The following is an 18339-nucleotide window of genomic DNA, read 5'->3' on the forward strand; positions in this document are numbered from 1 at the left end:
ATTACTCTCTCACTTGGTTCAAAGGCTCCTATACATTCACTTAACATCTCCCAAAATCTCTCTCTCTCCTCTGCATTCCTCTCTTCTCCAGGTGCATACACTCTTATTATGACCCACTTCTCGCATCCAACATTTACTTTAATCCACATAATTCTTGAATTTACACATTCATATTCTCTTTTCTCCTTCCATAACTGATCATTTAACATTACTGCTACCCCTTCCTTTGCTCTAACTCTCTCAGATACTCCAGATTTAATCCCATTTATTTCCCCCCACTGAAACTCTCCTACCCCCTTCAGCTTTGTTTCGCTTAGGGCCAGGACATCCAACTTCTTTTCATTCATAACATCAGCAATCATCTGTTTCTTGTCATCCCCACTACATCCACGCACATTTAAGCAACCCAGTTTTATAAAGTTTTTCTTCTTCTCTTTTTTAGTAATTGTATACAGGAGAAGGGGTTACTAGCCCATTGCTCCCGGCATTTTAGTCGCCTCATACGACACGCATGGCTTACGGAGGAAAGATTCTTTTCCACTTCCCCATGGACAATAGAAGAAATAAAAAAGAACAAGAGCTATTTAGAAAAAGGAGAAAAACCTAGATGTATGTATATATATATATGCATGTGCGTGTCTGTGAAGTGTGACCAAAGTGTAAGTAGGAGTAGCAAGATATCCCTGTTATCTTAGCGTGTTTATGAGACAGAAAAAGAAACCAGCAATCCATCATGCAAAACAATTACAGGTTTTTGTTTCACAGTCATCTGGCAGGACGGTAGTACTTCCCTGGGTGGTTGCTGTCTACCAACCTACTACCTATAAAGATAAAGATAGAAATGTTAAAAACAGGTGGGGATATTGTTTTGGAGTGGTTGGTGCAATTATTTAATAAATGTATGGAAGAGGGTAAGGTACCTAGGGATTGGCAGAGAGCATGCATAGTTCCTTTGTATAAAGGCAAAGGGGATAAAAGAGAGTGCAAAAATTATAGGGGGATAAGTCTGTTGAGTATACCTGGTAAAGTGTATGGTAGAGTTATAATTGAAAGAATTAAGAGTAAGACGGAGAATAGGATAGCAGATGAACAAGGAGGCTTTAGGAAAGGTAGGGGGTGTGTGGACCAGGTGTTTACAGTGAAACATGTAAGTGAACAGTATTTAGATAAGGCTAAAGAGGTCTTTGTGGCATTTATGGATTTGGAAAAGGCGTATGACAGGGTGGATAGGGGTGCAATGTGGCAGATGTTGCAAGTGTATGGTGTAGGAGGTAGGTTACTGAAAGCAGTGAAGAGTTTTTATGAGGATAGTGAGGCTCAAGTTAGAGTATGTAGGAAAGAGGGAAATTTTTTCCCAGTAAAAGTAGGCCTTAGACAAGGATGTGTGATGTCACCGTGGTTGTTTAATATACAGTGGACCCCCGCATAACGATCACCTCCGAATGCGACCAATTATGTAAGTGTATTTATGTAAGAGCGTTTGTACGTGTATGTTGGGGGGTCTGAAATGGACTAATCTACTTCACAATATTCCTTATGGGAATAAATTCGGTCAGTACTGGCACCTGAACATACTTCTGGAGTGAAAAAATATCGTTAACCGGGGGTCCACTGTATTTATAGATGGGGTTGTAAGAGAAGTAAATGCGAGGGTCTTGGCAAGAGGCGTGGAGTTAAAAGATAAAGAATCACACACAAAGTGGGAGTTGTCACAGCTGCTCTTTGCTGATGACACTGTGCTCTTGGGAGATTCTGAAGAGAAGTTGCAGAGATTGGTGGATGAATTTGGTAGGGTGTGCAAAAGAAGAAAATTAAAGGTGAATACAGGAAAGAGTAAGGTTATGAGGATAACAAAAAGATTAGGTGATGAAAGATTGGATATCAGATTGGAGGGAGAGAGTATGGAGGAGGTGAACGTATTCAGATATTTGGGAGTGGACGTGTCAGCGGATGGGTCTATGAAAGATGAGGTGAATCATAGAATTGATGAGGGAAAAAGAGTGAGTGGTGCACTTAGGAGTCTGTGGAGACAAAGAACTTTGTCCTTGGAGGCAAAGAGGGGAATGTATGAGAGTATAGTTTTACCAACGCTCTTATATGGGTGTGAAGCGTGGGTGATGAATGTTGCAGCGAGGAGAAGGCTGGAGGCAGTGGAGATGTCATGTCTGAGGGCAATGTGTGGTGTGAATATAATGCAGAGAATTCGTAGTTTGGAAGTTAGGAGGAGGTGCGGGATTACCAAAACTGTTGTCCAGAGGGCTGAGGAAGGGTTGTTGAGGTGGTTCGGACATGTAGAGAGAATGGAGCGAAACAGAATGACTTCAAGAGTGTATCAGTCTGTAGTGGAAGGAAGGCGGGGTAGGGGTCGGCCTAGGAAAGGTTGGAGGGAGGGGGTAAAGGAGGTTTTGTGTGCGAGGGGCTTGGACTTCCAGCAGGCATGCGTGAGTGTGTTTGATAGGAGTGAATGGAGACAAATGGTTTTTAATACTTGACGTGCTGTTGGAGTGTGAGCAAAGTAACATTTATGAAGGGATTCAGGGAAACCGGCAGGCCGGACTTGAGTCCTGGAGATGGGAAGTACAGTGCCTGCACTCTGAAGGAGGGGTGTTAATGTTGCAGTTTAAAAACTGTAGTGTAAAGCATCCTTCTGGCAAGACAGTGATGGAGTGAATGATGGTGAAAGTTTTTCTTTTTTGGGCCACCCTGCCTTGGTGGGAATCGGCCAGTGTGATAATAAAAAAAAAAATAAAAAGTCACCATGTGACCTACAACGATTAATGATAACAGCCCGCCAAACAGAAAATTGGTTGGGAAGAACTTGTTTGATACTCAAATGGACCAGCACTCGAACAGCCTTCTGGAATGAATTAAGGTCGTGTACCAAGGTTCCATTGTACTCTTGTACAATCTCTTCTTTGCCTCCATGGATAACGTTCTTCATCTCTACAGATACCTCGACACACCACTCACCTTTTTTCTTTCATCAATTCTATGGTTAACCTCATCCTTCATAAACCCATCCACTGACAGGTTAACTCCCAAGTATCTGAAAACATTCACTTTTTCCGTACTCCCTCCCTTTAATGTGATATCCATTTTTCTTTATCTAAATTGCTTGATACCCTCATAACCTTATTCTTATCTATGTTCACTTTCAACTTTCTACCTTCACACACCCTCCCAAACTCATCCACTAACCTTTGAAACTTTTCTTTAGAATCCCCCAAAAGCACAGTATCATCAGCAAGAAGTAACTGTGTCAACTCCCATTTTGTATTTGATTTCCCAGAATTTAATGGCCGATATGTTAATAAAAAAAAATATGTACTTGCCTTACTGATGCAACGCCTGTTGTTACACCTGAATTCATTATCTCCACAATCTTCTGGTGGAGGACAATACAACATTGTAGAATTTTCATCAGCACCATCAACACAGTCTGGGTCACCATCACACACCCATTTCTTGGGAATACACATTGCACGTCCCCATTGTTTATTAGCATTGCAAGTAAATTCTGTTTCTTCGTCACACCTTCGGTTGTCTGAAGAAAACAATGAAAAATACACTTAATTATAACTAGTAACTGAAAGTAAACAAATTCATGAACATTAATGGACTAGGTAATGATAATATTTTATTATAAAGTTGGGCTAAATTTGAATATGAGAAAAACAATGTTAGAATATGAAATTTCTCATACTAACATTAGAGCTTTATATAGTATTAAAGCACTAAACATTAGAAGAGTACTGAAAATTACTGCTACAGTTAAACAAGGCATATCTTCCAGCAGTTTAATCCTTATTCCACTTACTGCACTTATGCCTATCATCTTCATCAGAACCATCCAAACAATCATTATCCCCATCACAGATGTAGATCTTTGGTACACAGTTGCCATTGTCACAGGTAAATAGGTCTCCAAAACATGTGCGGCCCTCTTGCTCACAGTATTCATCAGGTTCATCAGCTCCATCACCACAATCATCATCACCATCACAGTGCCAGGTACCAGGAATACACCGATGATTTGGACATCTAAACAAACATTAATAAAGTGTTTTTAAAAACAAGTAATAATACAGTAAATTAAAATTTTTGCATATTTGCATCATTCAGTTTTATTTATAGTACTACATGCACTACTCTGAATTACACTTTCCACTACCAGCACCCAAATTTCTCAAAATATTACAGTGCAAGATTATGAAATTTATGAAAATATATGCAAACAGTATATAGTAATACAATACTCGATATTGCTATATTTAACCTGAAGCTATTAGGTGGGCATGATCTATCCGAACAGTGAAGTGCATTCTCATCAGAGTTATCTCCACAGTCATTATCACCATCACATAACCAATATGGTTCCACACAGATGGTGGTATTCTCACACTTCAGATGGTTGGATGGACATGTAACTTCAGGACATCGTTCACTTGTTTCATCAGAGGTGTGCTTATCTTTGCAGTCATTAACACCATTGCATAGCTAGAAAATATAAAAATGTTAACACATATGAGTACATCACATTTTATTTATACTCATAGATTAATTACAAAAAACCTAGCACAGTATGTAAGTCAACCTTCTTGCAAGCCCTTATCTTCTGTGGACAAAATCTTTGACCACCTTGCACCCTGTTGATCCATTCCTACAGTCCTCAGCCCAAATGTAGTCCAGGTCCCATCCTTTTAGTGAATGGTCCTAATATCAGCATAGAGTCAATGCCAGCTTCTCTTCTCAGCATGTCATTAATTTCTATCCTTTCTTGCACTGGATGTCTGCTCATTCATAGATGAGCTCCACATTTATGAACTTACTTTTCTTAATACCTTAACTGTCCAAACACAGATCTACATTCTTACCGCTAGCACTCCAAACATAGATCTACGTTTTATTTTTCCTGCCTTCAAATTTGGTGCGATAGGCCTGAGCAACCTAGACATTAGAGAATGGGTGTGCGCACTCAGTGTGCACTGTATGAAAAAAATTCAGGGACTGCATGTACCACATGGGAGCACCAGTTAGTTTTAGCTCCATCCTAGGTCAACACCATGGCAAACCCTCATGATTCACTCACGCCTTGGCATATTAACACTCTCTTATTCGAAGAAAGTGATATAGAATGTCAGTTTAGTGGATTTGAGACCGATGTGGCCATGAATGATCAAGGAATTAGTGAAAATATTGGCGATAACCCAGATGACCCTCAGCCCATCACCTCTGGGGTGGCCAGTGGGGCCACACAAGACCCTCAGCCAAGCATCTCTGGTGTGGCCAATGTGGCCATCCCAGACTCACAGTCGAGCACCTCTGGGGTCGCCAGTGTTACAACTCAGAGGCTACTACGCAAGAGGAAATTATCATATTCTGTGATTTTTGGTGAAAATGAGAGTGAAAGTGATATAAGTGATGACGAGATTGATTTTATGGCCATAGATGAATCGTCAAGTGATAGTGATATACATTATTCTCCAGTGAAGCATACTTTTAGGCATCATTGCCTTCATTCAGGTAGTGTGCGATATGCAGTGCCGAAGGGTCATGGGAGGTCATGATCGAAAACCCCAGCAACTGATAGTGATAGTGATCATGAAGATGAATATGCAGGCATGGAGGATAATGTGGTGGTGGGTGGCATGGTGCCTGGCCCACGTGGCGTATTGGGTAGGAAGACAAAGGGCCGCCCGGCACCCCCTCAGCCATGTGCTGCCTCAACTCCCATCCTCCCTCCTGCTCCCCCACGCCCCATGCCTCAGAGCCACCCTGCACCATGTGACCGTGAGTGGAACTGGGCACAAAGTACAACATTCGTGCCACATCCTTTTGATTTTGATGCCAGTGGAAGTGGCATCCTCCCAGAATGTCCCATCACGAATAAATCTACAGAGTTAGACTTTTTCCAACTATACTCTGATGGGCCGCTAATGAACTCGATTGTCATCCAGACAAACAATTATTACAAGTATATAAAGGACAAAACAGAGGTTGTAGAATCATTACGGCTGCATAGATGGAAAGATACAACTGTGGCCAAAATGTATTTAATCCTTGGCACTGTCATGCTTATGCCTCATACGTATAAGCACAACATAGGTCATTACTGGTCCACAGACTACTTCATCAGTACTCCTGTCTTCCATGACCTCCTTCCCTGCAACAGATTCACTCTGTTGCTACGAAAGTTGCACTTCTCGGACAGGAATAGGCCCAACAGAAATGACCTTTTATACAAAATCCAGGAACTGTTTATGTATCTGAAGCAGAGATTCAGTGCCTATTTTTATCCATTCAATAACATGGTTGTCGACAAGTCCTTGATGATGTTCAAGGGATGACTGTCATTCAAGCAATATATACCAAGCAAATGTAATTGCTTTGGTATAAAACTTTTTGTTATGTATGACAGTGAGAGTGGTTTTTTGTTGGATGTCATTGTATACATTGGGAGAAACACACTCGATGATGACAGAAGGATGTTGGGCATTTCCGGTGATGTTGTTCGCAGGATAATGGAACCACACCTTGGCAAGGGCCATACATTGTACACAGACAACTGGTATACAAGCCCTATGCTCGCTGATTTCCTGTGTGAGAACAATACTGATATATGTGGAACAGTGAGAAGGAATAGAAAACATGCCAAAGTTCAGTGGAGGCAGTGTTGAAGGTGCAGTGCAAGTGTTTCATGCTAATGACATCATGGCACTGACATGGCATGACAAACGGAATGTGACATTGCTGTGAAGTATGCACAGAAACAAGGTGGTACAAACAGACAAAGTGAACAGGGATACCAATGAACACATTGCAAAGCCAGCTGCTGTTGTGGACTATACGAACAATATGCGACTAGTTGACAAGTGTGACATGATGATAGGGTTCATTGACTGTGTGTGTAGGAGTCGCAAGTGGTATATGAAAGTGTTTTTCCACCTTGTAGACATTGCAATGCTCAATGCCTTCAATATGTACGAGATAAAGACTGGAAAACAAATTTATTATGCAGAATTCAGCCTAAATGTCATCAAGCAGATAGCAAAAAAGTATGGTACCACACTTATACCTGCCCCTCAACAGCGACCTGTCACACCACAACCTGTTCCCCAACCACAACCAGAGGGGTAAGTGCCAGACCAAATCCTTGCTAACTGTCACTACCTGGTACCAATACAGCCTACCCCAATAAAGAAGTATTCTCAGAAAAAGTGTGCTGTGTGTGCTACCACTTCACGGCAACCCCAACAGCAGAAGGACACACAATTCCTGTGTTAGCAATGTGGGGTGGCACTCTGTATGAATCCATGCTTCAAGGAGTATCATACAATCCTGGAGTACTAGAAACATAACTGGGACATGTAAGTACTTGCATATAATTGTAGGTAATAGAATATGATTCAACCAGGTGTACAATATCACCTATAAGTGTGTACAAGTGTGTTTGTGATAATAAGATCAATAATTTTGTACATAATATTTGTACATAATATTGTAGTAGGTTGGTAGACAGCAACCACCCAGGGAGGTACTACCGTCCTGCCAAGTGAGTGTAAAACGAAAGCCTGTAATTGTTTAACATGATGGTAGGATTGCTGGTGTCTTTTGTCTGTCTCATAAATATGCAAGATTACAGGCATGTCTTGCTACTTCTACTTAGTTAGGTCACACTACACATACATGTACATGTTTATTTATATACACTCATCTGAGTTTTCTTTGATTTTATCTTAATAGTTCTTGGTCTTATTACTTTTCCTTTTATATCCATGGGGAAGTGGAATAAGAATCTTTCCTCCGTAAGCCATGCGTGTTGCAAAAGGCTCAGGGAGATTGACACCAGTGAGTCCATCTATCATCACTATCATGCAAGAGGAGCCACATGTCTATGGTGCATCCAACAAAATAAGCAGACTCTTGGATGTCACTACTGCCCGGCTCCGGCTGGGTTACAAGTATCTTTGGCAGGTTAAATCACCACCACCAGATGTAGACCAAACGAAATGTAAACTTTGCCTGATGGACTATTGTCACACCCTGCATCATTATGTACTGGAGTGTGATAAAATTAATGAATTTAGAAACAACTCACTCAGAAATGTTCAAGAAATGGCAAAGTATTTTATCCACAGTGGTATACTGCAGACCATTCTGGAGAAATACCCTGACTTTGCTAGCTGTAAATAAAGCATTACCACATGTGTGCATGTGTGCATGTGTGTGTGTGTGTGTGTGTGTGTGTGTGTGTGTGTGTGTGTGTGTGTGTGTGTGTGGGTGTGTGTGTGTGTGTGTGTGTGCATGTGTGCGTGTGTGTGTGTGCATTCACCTAGTTGAGATTGCAGGGGTCGAGTCCAAGCTCCTGTGTATTTACCTGGAGAGAGTTCCGGGGGTCAACGCCCCCGCGGCCCGGTCTGTGACCAGGCCTCCTGGTGGATCAGAGCCTGATCAACCGGGCTGTTGCTGCTGGCTGCACGCAAACCAATGTACGAGCCAGAGCCCGGCTGATCAGGAACTGACTTTAGGTGCTTGTCCAGTGCTTGTCCAGTGCTTGTGTGTGTGTGTGTGTGTGTGTGTGTGTGTGTGTGTGTGTGTGTGTGTGTGTGTGTGTGTGTGTGTGTGTGTGTGTGTGTGTGTTTGTGTGTATGTGTATGAGTGTGTGTGTGTGTATGAGTGTGTGTGTGTGTATGAGTGGGTGTGTGTGTGTACTCACCTATTTGTACTCACCTATCTGTGGTTGCAGGGGTCGAGTCTTAGCTCCTGGCCCCGCCTCTTCACCGGTTGCTCTTCACCGGTATGAGTGTGTGTGCGTGTGTGTGTATGAGTTTGTGTATGTGTGTGTGTGTGTGTGTGTGTGCATGTGTGTGTGCATGTGTGTGTGTGTGTGTGTGTGTGTGTGTGTGTGTGTGTGTGTGTGTGTGTGTGTGTGTGTGTGTGTGTGTGTGTGTGTGTGTGTGTGTGTGTGTGTGTGTGTGACTCAACAATCAATATTTGCACCAATAACTCATTACAGTTGTGACCGGGTGTGGAAGTGTGAACTGCTCATTACACTATAATTTGTTCATGATTGTAGCCATGTATAAACGTAAGTAACCATTCTTACAGTATTCATTACCTTTGTAACTTGTGAGTTCATTACCTTGTACCTAGTTCAGCCATCCAAACTTTGGGGCCCAGTCCCTGGATCCATTACGTACCTCTGTAATCTGTAAATACCTTTGTAACTTGTCATGATTGTGACTAGACCTACCCGGAGTTCATTACCTTTGTAATTTGTGAGTTCATTACCTTTGTAAATTGTGAATTCATTACCTCTGTAACTTGCTCAGCTATCAAAACTTTGGAGTCCAGTCCCTGGACCAATTATGTACCTCTGTAATCTTTTGACTACCGCCCACAGGATGGGTATGGGGTGCATAATAAACATATTAAACTAACTGTAGAAGTCAACTAAAATGCCGGGAACAATCGGCTAGTAACCCCTTTTCCTGTAAAGATTACTAAAAAGAATAAGAAGAAGAAAATTGTCAAAGTGGGAAGTCTGAATGTGTGTGAATGTTGTGCAAATGATAAGAAAGAGATGATTGTGGATGTTATGAATGAGAAGAAACTGGATGTCCTGGCTTTAAGTGAAACAAAGCTGAAGGGGGTGGGAGAGTTTCAATGGAGAGGAATAAATGGGATTAGGTCAGGGGTTTCAAATAGAGTTAGAGCTAAAGAAGGAGTAGCAATAATGTTGAAGGATAAGCTATGGCAGGAAAAGAGGGACTACAAATGTATTAATTCAAGGATTATGTGGAGTAAAATAAAAATTGGATGTGAAAGGTGGGTTATAGTAAGCATGTATGCACCTGGAGAAGAGAGAAGTGTAGAGGAGAGAGAGAGAGATTTTGGGAAATGTTGAGTAAATGCGTGGGGAGTTTTGAATCAAGTGTGAGAGTAATGGTGGTTGGGGATTTCAATGCTAAAGTGGGTAAAAATGTTATGGAGGGAGTAGTAGGTAAATTTGGGGTGCCAGGGGTAAATGTAAATGGGGAGCCTTTAATTGAGCTATGTGTAGAAAGAAATTTGGTAATAAGTAATACATATTTTATGAAAAAGAGGATAAATAAATATACAAGGTATGATGTAGCACGTAATGAAAGTAGTTCGTTAGATTATGTATTGGTGGATAAAAGGTTGATGGGAAGCCTCCGGATGTACATGTTTATAGAGGGACAACTGATATATCGGATAATTATTTAGTTGTAGCTACAGTTAAAGTAAGAGGTAGATGGGAAAAGAGGAAGGTGGTAAAAACAAGTAAGAGGGAGGTGAAAGTGTATAAACTAAGGGAGGAGGAAGTTCGGGTGAGATATAGGCTACTATTGGCAGAAAGGTGGGCTAGTGCAAAGATGAGTAGTGGGGGGGATTGAAGAGGGTTGGAATAGTTTTAAAAATGCAGTATTAGAATGTGGGGCAGTATTAGAATGTCAGTTAAAAACAGAGTAGGGGAGTTAGTAGATGGGGAGAGGGAGGTATTAGGCAGATGGCGAGAATATTTTGAGGAACTTTTAAATGTTGAGGAAGAATGGGAGGCGGTAATTTCATGCACTGGCCAGGGAGGTATACCATCTTCTAGGAGTGAAGAAGATAGAATGTAAGTGTGGGGGAGGTACGTGAGGCATTACGTAGAATGAAAGGGAGTAAAGCAGCTGGAACTGATGGGATCATGACAGAAATGTTAAAAGCAGGGGGGGATATAGTGTTGGAGTGGTTGGTACTTTTGTTTAATAAATGTATGAAAGAGGGGAAGGTACCTAGGGATTGGAGGAGAGCATGTATAATCCCTTTATATAAAGGAAAAGGGGACAAAAGAGATTGTAAAAATTATAGAGGAATAAGTTTACTGAGTATACCAGGAAAAGTATACGGTAGGTTTATAATTGAAAGAATTAGAGGTAAGACAGAATGTAGAATTGCGGATGAGCACGGAGGCTTCAGAGTGGGTAGGGGATGTGTAGATCAAGTGTTTATATTGAAGCATATATGTGAACAGTATTTAGATAAAGGTAGGGAAGTTTTTATTGCATTTATGGATTTAGAAAAGGCATATGATAGAGTGGATAGAGGAGCAATGTGGCAGATGTTGCAAGTATATGGAATAGGTGGTAAGTTACTAAATGCTGTAAAGAGTTTTTATGAGGATAGTGAGGCTCAGGTTAGGGTGTGTAGAAGAGAGGGAGAATACTTCCCGGTAAAAGTAGGTCTTACACAGGGATGTGTAATGTCACCATGGTTGTTTAATATATTTATAGATGGGGTTGTAAAAGAAGTAAATGCTAGGGTGTTCGGGAGAGGGGTGGGATTAAATTATGGGGAATCAAATTCAAAATGGGAATTGACACAGTTACTTTTTGCTGATGATACTGTGCTTATGGGAGATTCTAAAGAAAAATGGCAAAGGTTAGTGGATGAGTTTGGGAATGTGTGTAAAGGTAGAAAGTTGAAAGTGAACATAGAAAAGAGTAAGGTGATGAGGGTATCAAATGATTTAGATAAAGAAAAATTGGATATCAAATTGGGGAGGAGGAGTATGGAAGAAGTGAATGTTTTCAGATACTTGGGAGTTGACGTGTCGGCGGATGGATTTATGAAGGATGAGGTTAATCATAGAATTGATGAGGGAAAAAAGGTGAGTGGTGCATTGAGGTATATGTGGAGTCAAAAAACGTTATCTATGGAGGCAAAGAAGGGAATGTATGAAAGTATAGTGGTACCAACACTCTTATATGGATGTGAAGCTTGGGTGGTAAATGCAGCAGCAAGGAGACGGTTGGAGGCAGTGGAGATGTCCTGTCTAAGGGCAATGTGTGGTGTAAATATTATGCAGAAAATTCGGAGTGTGGAAATTAGGAGGTGTGGAGTTAATAAAAGCATTAGTCAGAGGGCAGAAGAGGGGTTGTTGAGGTGGTTTGGTCATTTAGAGAGAATGGATCAAAGTAGAATGACATGGAAAGCATATAAATCTATACTGGAAGGAAGGAGGGGTAGGGGTCGTCCTCGAAAGGGTTGGAGAGAGGGGGTAAAGGAGGTTTTGTGGGCGAGGGGCTTGGACTTCCAGCAAGCGTGCGTGAGCGTGTTAGATAGGAGTGAATGGAGACGAATGATACTTGGGACCTGACGATCTGTTGGAGTGTGAGCAGGGTAATATTTAGTGAAGGGATTCAGGGAAACTGGTTGTTTTCATATAGTCGGACTTGAGTCCTGGAAATGGGAAGTGCAATGCCTGCACTTTAAAGGAGGGGTTTGGGATATTGGCAGTTTGGAGGGATATGTTGTGTATCTTTATACGTATATGCTTCTAAACTGTTGTATTCTGAGGACCTCTGCAAAAACAGTGATAATGTGTGAGTGTGGTGAAAGTGTTGAATGATGATGAAAGTATTTTCTTTTTGGGGATTTTCATTCTTTTTTGGGTCACCCTGCCTCGGTGGGAGATGGCCGACTTGTTGAAAAAAAAAAAAAAATTGTCTAAACAACAATTGGCTATCAAATCAAAAGATCTGCTATAAAACATTATTATCATATCACCAAAAATGAGAAAATTTAAAAAAAAAATAGAAACAAAAGATAAATATGTAGGATTTTTGCGAGCGGCAGCGCCTCATGTTGCCATCAAGTGAGCGACAATCGCCGAGTTTGCGGCTTTATATCTCCGTAAGTACTGACTCAAACATTTTTTTCTTACATTACTTTATGTAAAAAATGTCCTCTTCATTAAAAAAAAAATATTCAGAACGCTGGGTGAGAGAACGTATATGTTTGGACAGTCAAGTGGTTAAACACTGGCAATAATATGGAAGTTGATATTAATGTCTCAAAGTGACCTCAAGCCTTTCAAGGCTGATTTCTCATTGTCTCATTTAAATTCAAGAAGATCCCTAGACTAAATACTAGGTTGATCCTGGATGCTATGACTTTGCCATCCTTATCTGTTCCCTCTCAAATCCTTGGAAGCTCACAACTTTGTCTTCAAAACTTGATGCAGTAATGTGGAGGAGAAACATCTTGGTCACACTTTGGTCCTGTGAAACAAAGTGGTAGAGGGTACTTTCACCAACTAGAATCAACCCTGGTAAAGTTACAACACTAGGGAAATGGACAGTAAAGTGCTGGGAAGCTTACTTTCCAAGTGTGGATTTGGCATGCCATTCTGGCAAACTTGAGTTATTCTATATTGAGAACTGTGATACCAGCGGCATGGGTGAATATGAAGACTGGCTGGTGCTCTATCCAACACATAACAAAAAAAATATCCAAAACGGTGGGGATCCTCTCCAAGATACGATACTACGTGCTGCAAACTGCCCTTCTCACACTATACCATTCACTTATATATCCATACCTCACCTATGCTATCTGTGCTTGGGGTTCAACTGCAGCAACACACCTAAAGCCAATAATAACCCAACAAAAAGCCGCAGTAAGAATAATCACTAAATCCCATCCCTGGCAACACCTCCCCCCCACTCTTTATAGATCTGAACTTACTCCCTGTTCAGAACATCCACACTTACCACTGTGCAATCTATATCTACAGGACCTTAAATTCCAATATTAACCTTGACTTAAAATGCTTTCTTGATAGTTGTGACAGGATCCACAGGCATAACACCAGACACAAACATCTCTATGACATTCTCCGTGTTCGACTAAACCTTTGCAAAAATTCAATGTATTTCAAAGGACCTAAAATCTGGAACACCCAACCTGAAAACTCTAGAACTACAGACACATTCATCACTTTCAAAACTACAGTTAGAAAACATCTTATCTCCCTTATCCACCCCGACAACTAACTACATGATAACCACCTGGTGGTTCACAATTACACTCACTCACCCACTGACTATAAACCCAGAAATACTAATCTTAATCTTAAAATAATAAATCCTAACTAGTCATAAGTTTGCCTATGATACTCCAATATAGACACTTTGTATTGTGCCAAAACAAAAGCATTCACATTGCTAAACTCACAAATTATGATGTAGTCACTTAGCCTTAATACCATAATTTGTAAGGATTTAATGTTAAGAATTAATCTAAGTCTGCTCGAAATGCCTAGCCATGCTAGGTGTCCTAGTGGCCCCCTCTGTAGTTAGTATTTTATAACATGTAAACCACACAATACCCAAAACCTGTAAATCCCACATTGTAACCCTTATAGAGAATAAACTTGAATTGAATTGACCTATAATCCACCATGCTGGAATGCTGCCACAGGTACTTTTCATGGGTAATTTTAAAGTTATTACCTTTCTGGATACCTCTCCAGCTAAGGCTGTTACAACAAGGCTTTTTCTAGACAGCTTCTCTACAATGGCACAGTAGAGAGCATTCCACTGAAGTTAATTCAGGTCAGTTAATACAAAGTACAGTTGAGCCCAAGAACCCCTGGAAACTCAAATAGGGAACTATTTTATATAATCTAGCTATATAAAACATATGAACATATACTGTATTATTATATAAGCATTGTAAACACTGATCAATGAACAGACAGGTAAATCCCACATCTATACAAAATAAAACAGAACAGAAAAGATTTGTATATTTTGGCCTCTAGCAGAGATAGTCTTTGTTTGCCAAAGAAGGTGTATATGACACTAAAACATACAGGTCCTTTCTACTAAGTGCTTCATTTGCAGTCCATGTGAAGTTTGTGTTCACACACTGTAATGTTCAATAAACAATTAGTCTATGATTACACATGCAATACAAAACACTATCATTAATTGGGAAGGTTTTGCCAAAAGCAACTAACCTGTGAGATTGGGATACAGCGATGGTTGGCACATGTAAACTCGCCTTCAGCACATGGAGGATACTCACATCCTTCTTCATCTGACCCATCACCACAATCATCTTCGTGATCACACTTCCAAGTGGAGAAAATGCAACGGCCATTCTTGCATCGGAATTCGCTAGGACTACATGTATGATATGCTGTTCCAAGACAATAAGAATTATGCATAAAAATCTTGTTTGTGTTTGCACACAAGAAAATTAATACAGAAAAAGTACTAACATTTGACACCATTTCAAAATAAATTTACAAACACTGTACATCACTAGTACTTACTACAGTAGTTTCTATCTTCATCAGACTTATCACCACAGTCATCTGAGCCATCACATGCCCACAAACGTGATATACATTTCCCATTTGCGCAGTAGAATTTGTTTACATCACAATTGTAAGTCTGTGCAACACACATCTTGTTTTCATTGACTAGCTTCAGTGTTGCATTGCATTTACATTCAACCTTAAAAGAAATAATTACCAATCTTTTCAACAATACCTTTGACAAAATGCGTCAAGTAATGTTGCACTGTAGCCTCAAAGAACTTTATATCTACAAAACTAACAGCAGAGCTGAGCTATGTATGTTAATAAGTTAGTGACATTTGTACAATAACAGCCAAGGTACAACAAAAACTTCTAGATCTTAAGAATGTAATAAATAATGTACTTACACTGGTAATGAACTGAGATATCTAAAGACAAGGGAATGCAAAGATTTCTAAATTTGAAATGAAGAATGAAATGTTATCTACAATAACAGTTAAGCAATGAAACATGAGCAATACTCCCTCTACGATTACAGACCTTAGGTACACAATTGCTAGCTGCTCATACTGTACATACAATAATTAATTGGCTCTTGCAGCAAGCCTTTTATCTGAAAGGAGGAGGCAGGCTGCTAAAGCTCAGACACGAAAACTACTATTCATCGTAGTTATTAGTAGTAGTAGTATCATCATATTTATGTGAAGTGCTAAACCCATGTGGGTTATTCAGTGCAAGGAGTGGCAGAAGCTCGATCCTCCATCTGTTAAGTATATTTATAATTGCCTCAGATAAGTAAAATAAAAAAAATAAACACATTGAGTAAATAAAAATACCTTATTATCAGTACTTGGATGGCAAGACTGGGCACAACCACCATTGTTAATCTCACACATATTGGTTTCACAGATCTGCTGCTCATCAGAGAATACATGGATATCTCTTGGGGATTCTTCCAGCCTACGAACCATCTCTACCATATCTCCTCCTGTGTACTTCTCAGCTCGGAATACTCCCCGAAGTTGGAGATCAGTCCAGTAAATATAATTTCTATGAACTGTTATAGCAAATGGATAAATTGTTGCAGAGATGAGAAGCTGAAAAAGAAAAAGATAAAATGCACTAACACTTTTCATGAAATATATTTAATAAACAGGCTTCATTTAAAATACAATAATGTAGTTGTATTTCTGATGAAAATAACATAAAAGGAGAAAAATAGAGCAAAACCTATCAACCCCCGCCCCCCAAAAAAAAGTAAATAAAGTATTAAATGATTGTGTTTGGTGCACATTAGCACCCTGTTTCTTCTTCCTTTACCTGAGTCTTTCTCTTGCTTTCTTTTTACTTATTCAGTTATGCATGACTACTGAGGCACTCCAACTTCTTCATTCTCATTGGTAGTAACAGACAACTTTTGCATTTAACTAAGATGTCTAGGAAGATTTTTTTTTTTTTTTTTCAACAAGTCGGCCATCTCCCACTGAGGCAGGGTGACCCAAAAAGAAAGAAAATCCCCAAAAAGAAAATACTTTTCATCATCATTCAACACTTTCACCTCACTCACACATAATCACTGTTTTTGCAGAGGTGCTCAGAACACAACAGTTTAGAAGCATATACGTATAAAGATACACAACATATCCCTCCAAACTGCTAATATCCCAAAACCCCTCCTTTAGAGTGCAGGCATTGTACTTCCCATTTCCAGGACTCAAGTCCGGCTATATAAAAATAACCGGTTTCCCTGAATCCCTTCACTAAATATTACCCTGCTCACACTCCAACAGATCGTCAGGTCCCAAATACAATTCGTCTCCATTCACTCCTATCGAACACGCTCATGCACACCTGCTGCAAGTCCAAGCCCCTCGCCCACAAAACCTCCCTTACCCCTTCCTTCCAACCCCTCCCTTCTCCTACAGATTTAAATGCTCTCCATGTCATTCTACTTTGATCCATTCTCTCTAAATGACCAAACCACCTCAGCAACCCCTCTTCAGCCCTATGACTAATACTTTTATTAACTCCACACCTTCTCCTAATTTCCACACTACAAATTTTCTGCATAATATTTACGCCACACATTGCCCTTAGACAGGACATCTCCACTGCCTCCAACCGCCTCCTCGCTGCTGCATTCACAACCCAAGCTTCACACCCATATAAGAGTGTTGGTACTACTATACTTTCATACATTCCCTTCTTTGCTCCATAGATAACGTTTTTTGACTCCACATATACCTCAACGCACCACTCACCTTTTTTCCCTCATCAATTCTATGATTAACCTCATCCTTCATAAATCCATCTGCCGACACGTCAACTCCAAAGTATCTGAAAACATTCACTTCTTCCATACTCCTCCTCCCCAATTTGATATCCAATTTTTCTTTATCTAAATCATTTGATACCCTCATAACCTTACTCTTTTCTATGTTCACTTTCAACTTTCTACCTTTACACACACTCCCAAACTCATCCACTAACCTTCGCAATTTTTCTTTAGAATCTCCCATAAGCACAGTATCATCAACAAAAAGTAACTGTGTCAATTCCCATTTTGTATTTGATTCCCCATAATTTAATCTCACCCCTCTCCTGAACACCCTAGCATTTACTTCTTTTACAACCCCATCTATAAATACAGTGGATCCCTGCTTTACGATCACCTCCCAATACGACCAATCAAGTAAGTGTATTTATGTAAGTGCGTTTGTACATGTATGTTTGGGGATCTGAAATGGACTAATTTAATTCACAATATTCCTTGTGGGAACAAATTCGGTCAGTACTGGCACCTGAACATACTTCTGGAATGAAAAAATATCGCAAACCGGGGGTCCACTGTATATTAAACAACCATGGTGACATTACACATCCCTGTGTAAAACCTACTTTTACCGGGAAGTAGTCTCCCTCTCTTCTACACACCCTAACCTGAGCCTCACTATCCTCATAAAAACTCTTTACAGCATTTAGTAACTTACCACCTATTCCATATACTTGCAACATCTGCCACATTGCTCCCCTATCCACTCTATCATATGCCTTTTCTAAATCCATAAATGCAATAAAAACTTCCCTACCTTTATCTAAATACTGTTCACATATATGCTTCAATGTAAACACTTGATCTACACATCCCCTACCCACTCTGAAACCTCCTTGCTCATCCGCAATCCTACATTCTGTCTTACCTCTAATTACATAAGAACATA

The 18339-nt window shown here is 40.2% G+C and overlaps 1 protein-coding gene across 2 annotated transcripts in view; it reads right to left on the bottom strand.

The window, feature by feature from the left end:
- The window catches only part of mgl (low-density lipoprotein receptor-related protein megalin), a 611193-nt gene that overhangs the window by 229592 nt on the left and 363262 nt on the right, over positions 1-18339 (bottom strand). For both annotated transcript variants that reach the window (XM_070084278.1, XM_070084279.1), the window contains exons 35-40: positions 15955-16215; positions 15131-15314; positions 14813-14994; positions 4277-4497; positions 3818-4041; positions 3333-3544 (exon numbers count right to left, since the gene is read on the bottom strand). In XM_070084278.1, the coding sequence (XP_069940379.1) occupies positions 3333-3544; positions 3818-4041; positions 4277-4497; positions 14813-14994; positions 15131-15314; positions 15955-16215 (1284 nt within the window). The remainder of the gene's footprint in view (positions 1-3332; positions 3545-3817; positions 4042-4276; positions 4498-14812; positions 14995-15130; positions 15315-15954; positions 16216-18339) is intronic.

The sequence above is a fragment of the Cherax quadricarinatus genome, chromosome 12 (genome assembly GCF_038502225.1).
Source record: "Cherax quadricarinatus isolate ZL_2023a chromosome 12, ASM3850222v1, whole genome shotgun sequence".
Classification (NCBI taxonomy): Eukaryota; Metazoa; Arthropoda; class Malacostraca; order Decapoda; family Parastacidae; genus Cherax; species Cherax quadricarinatus.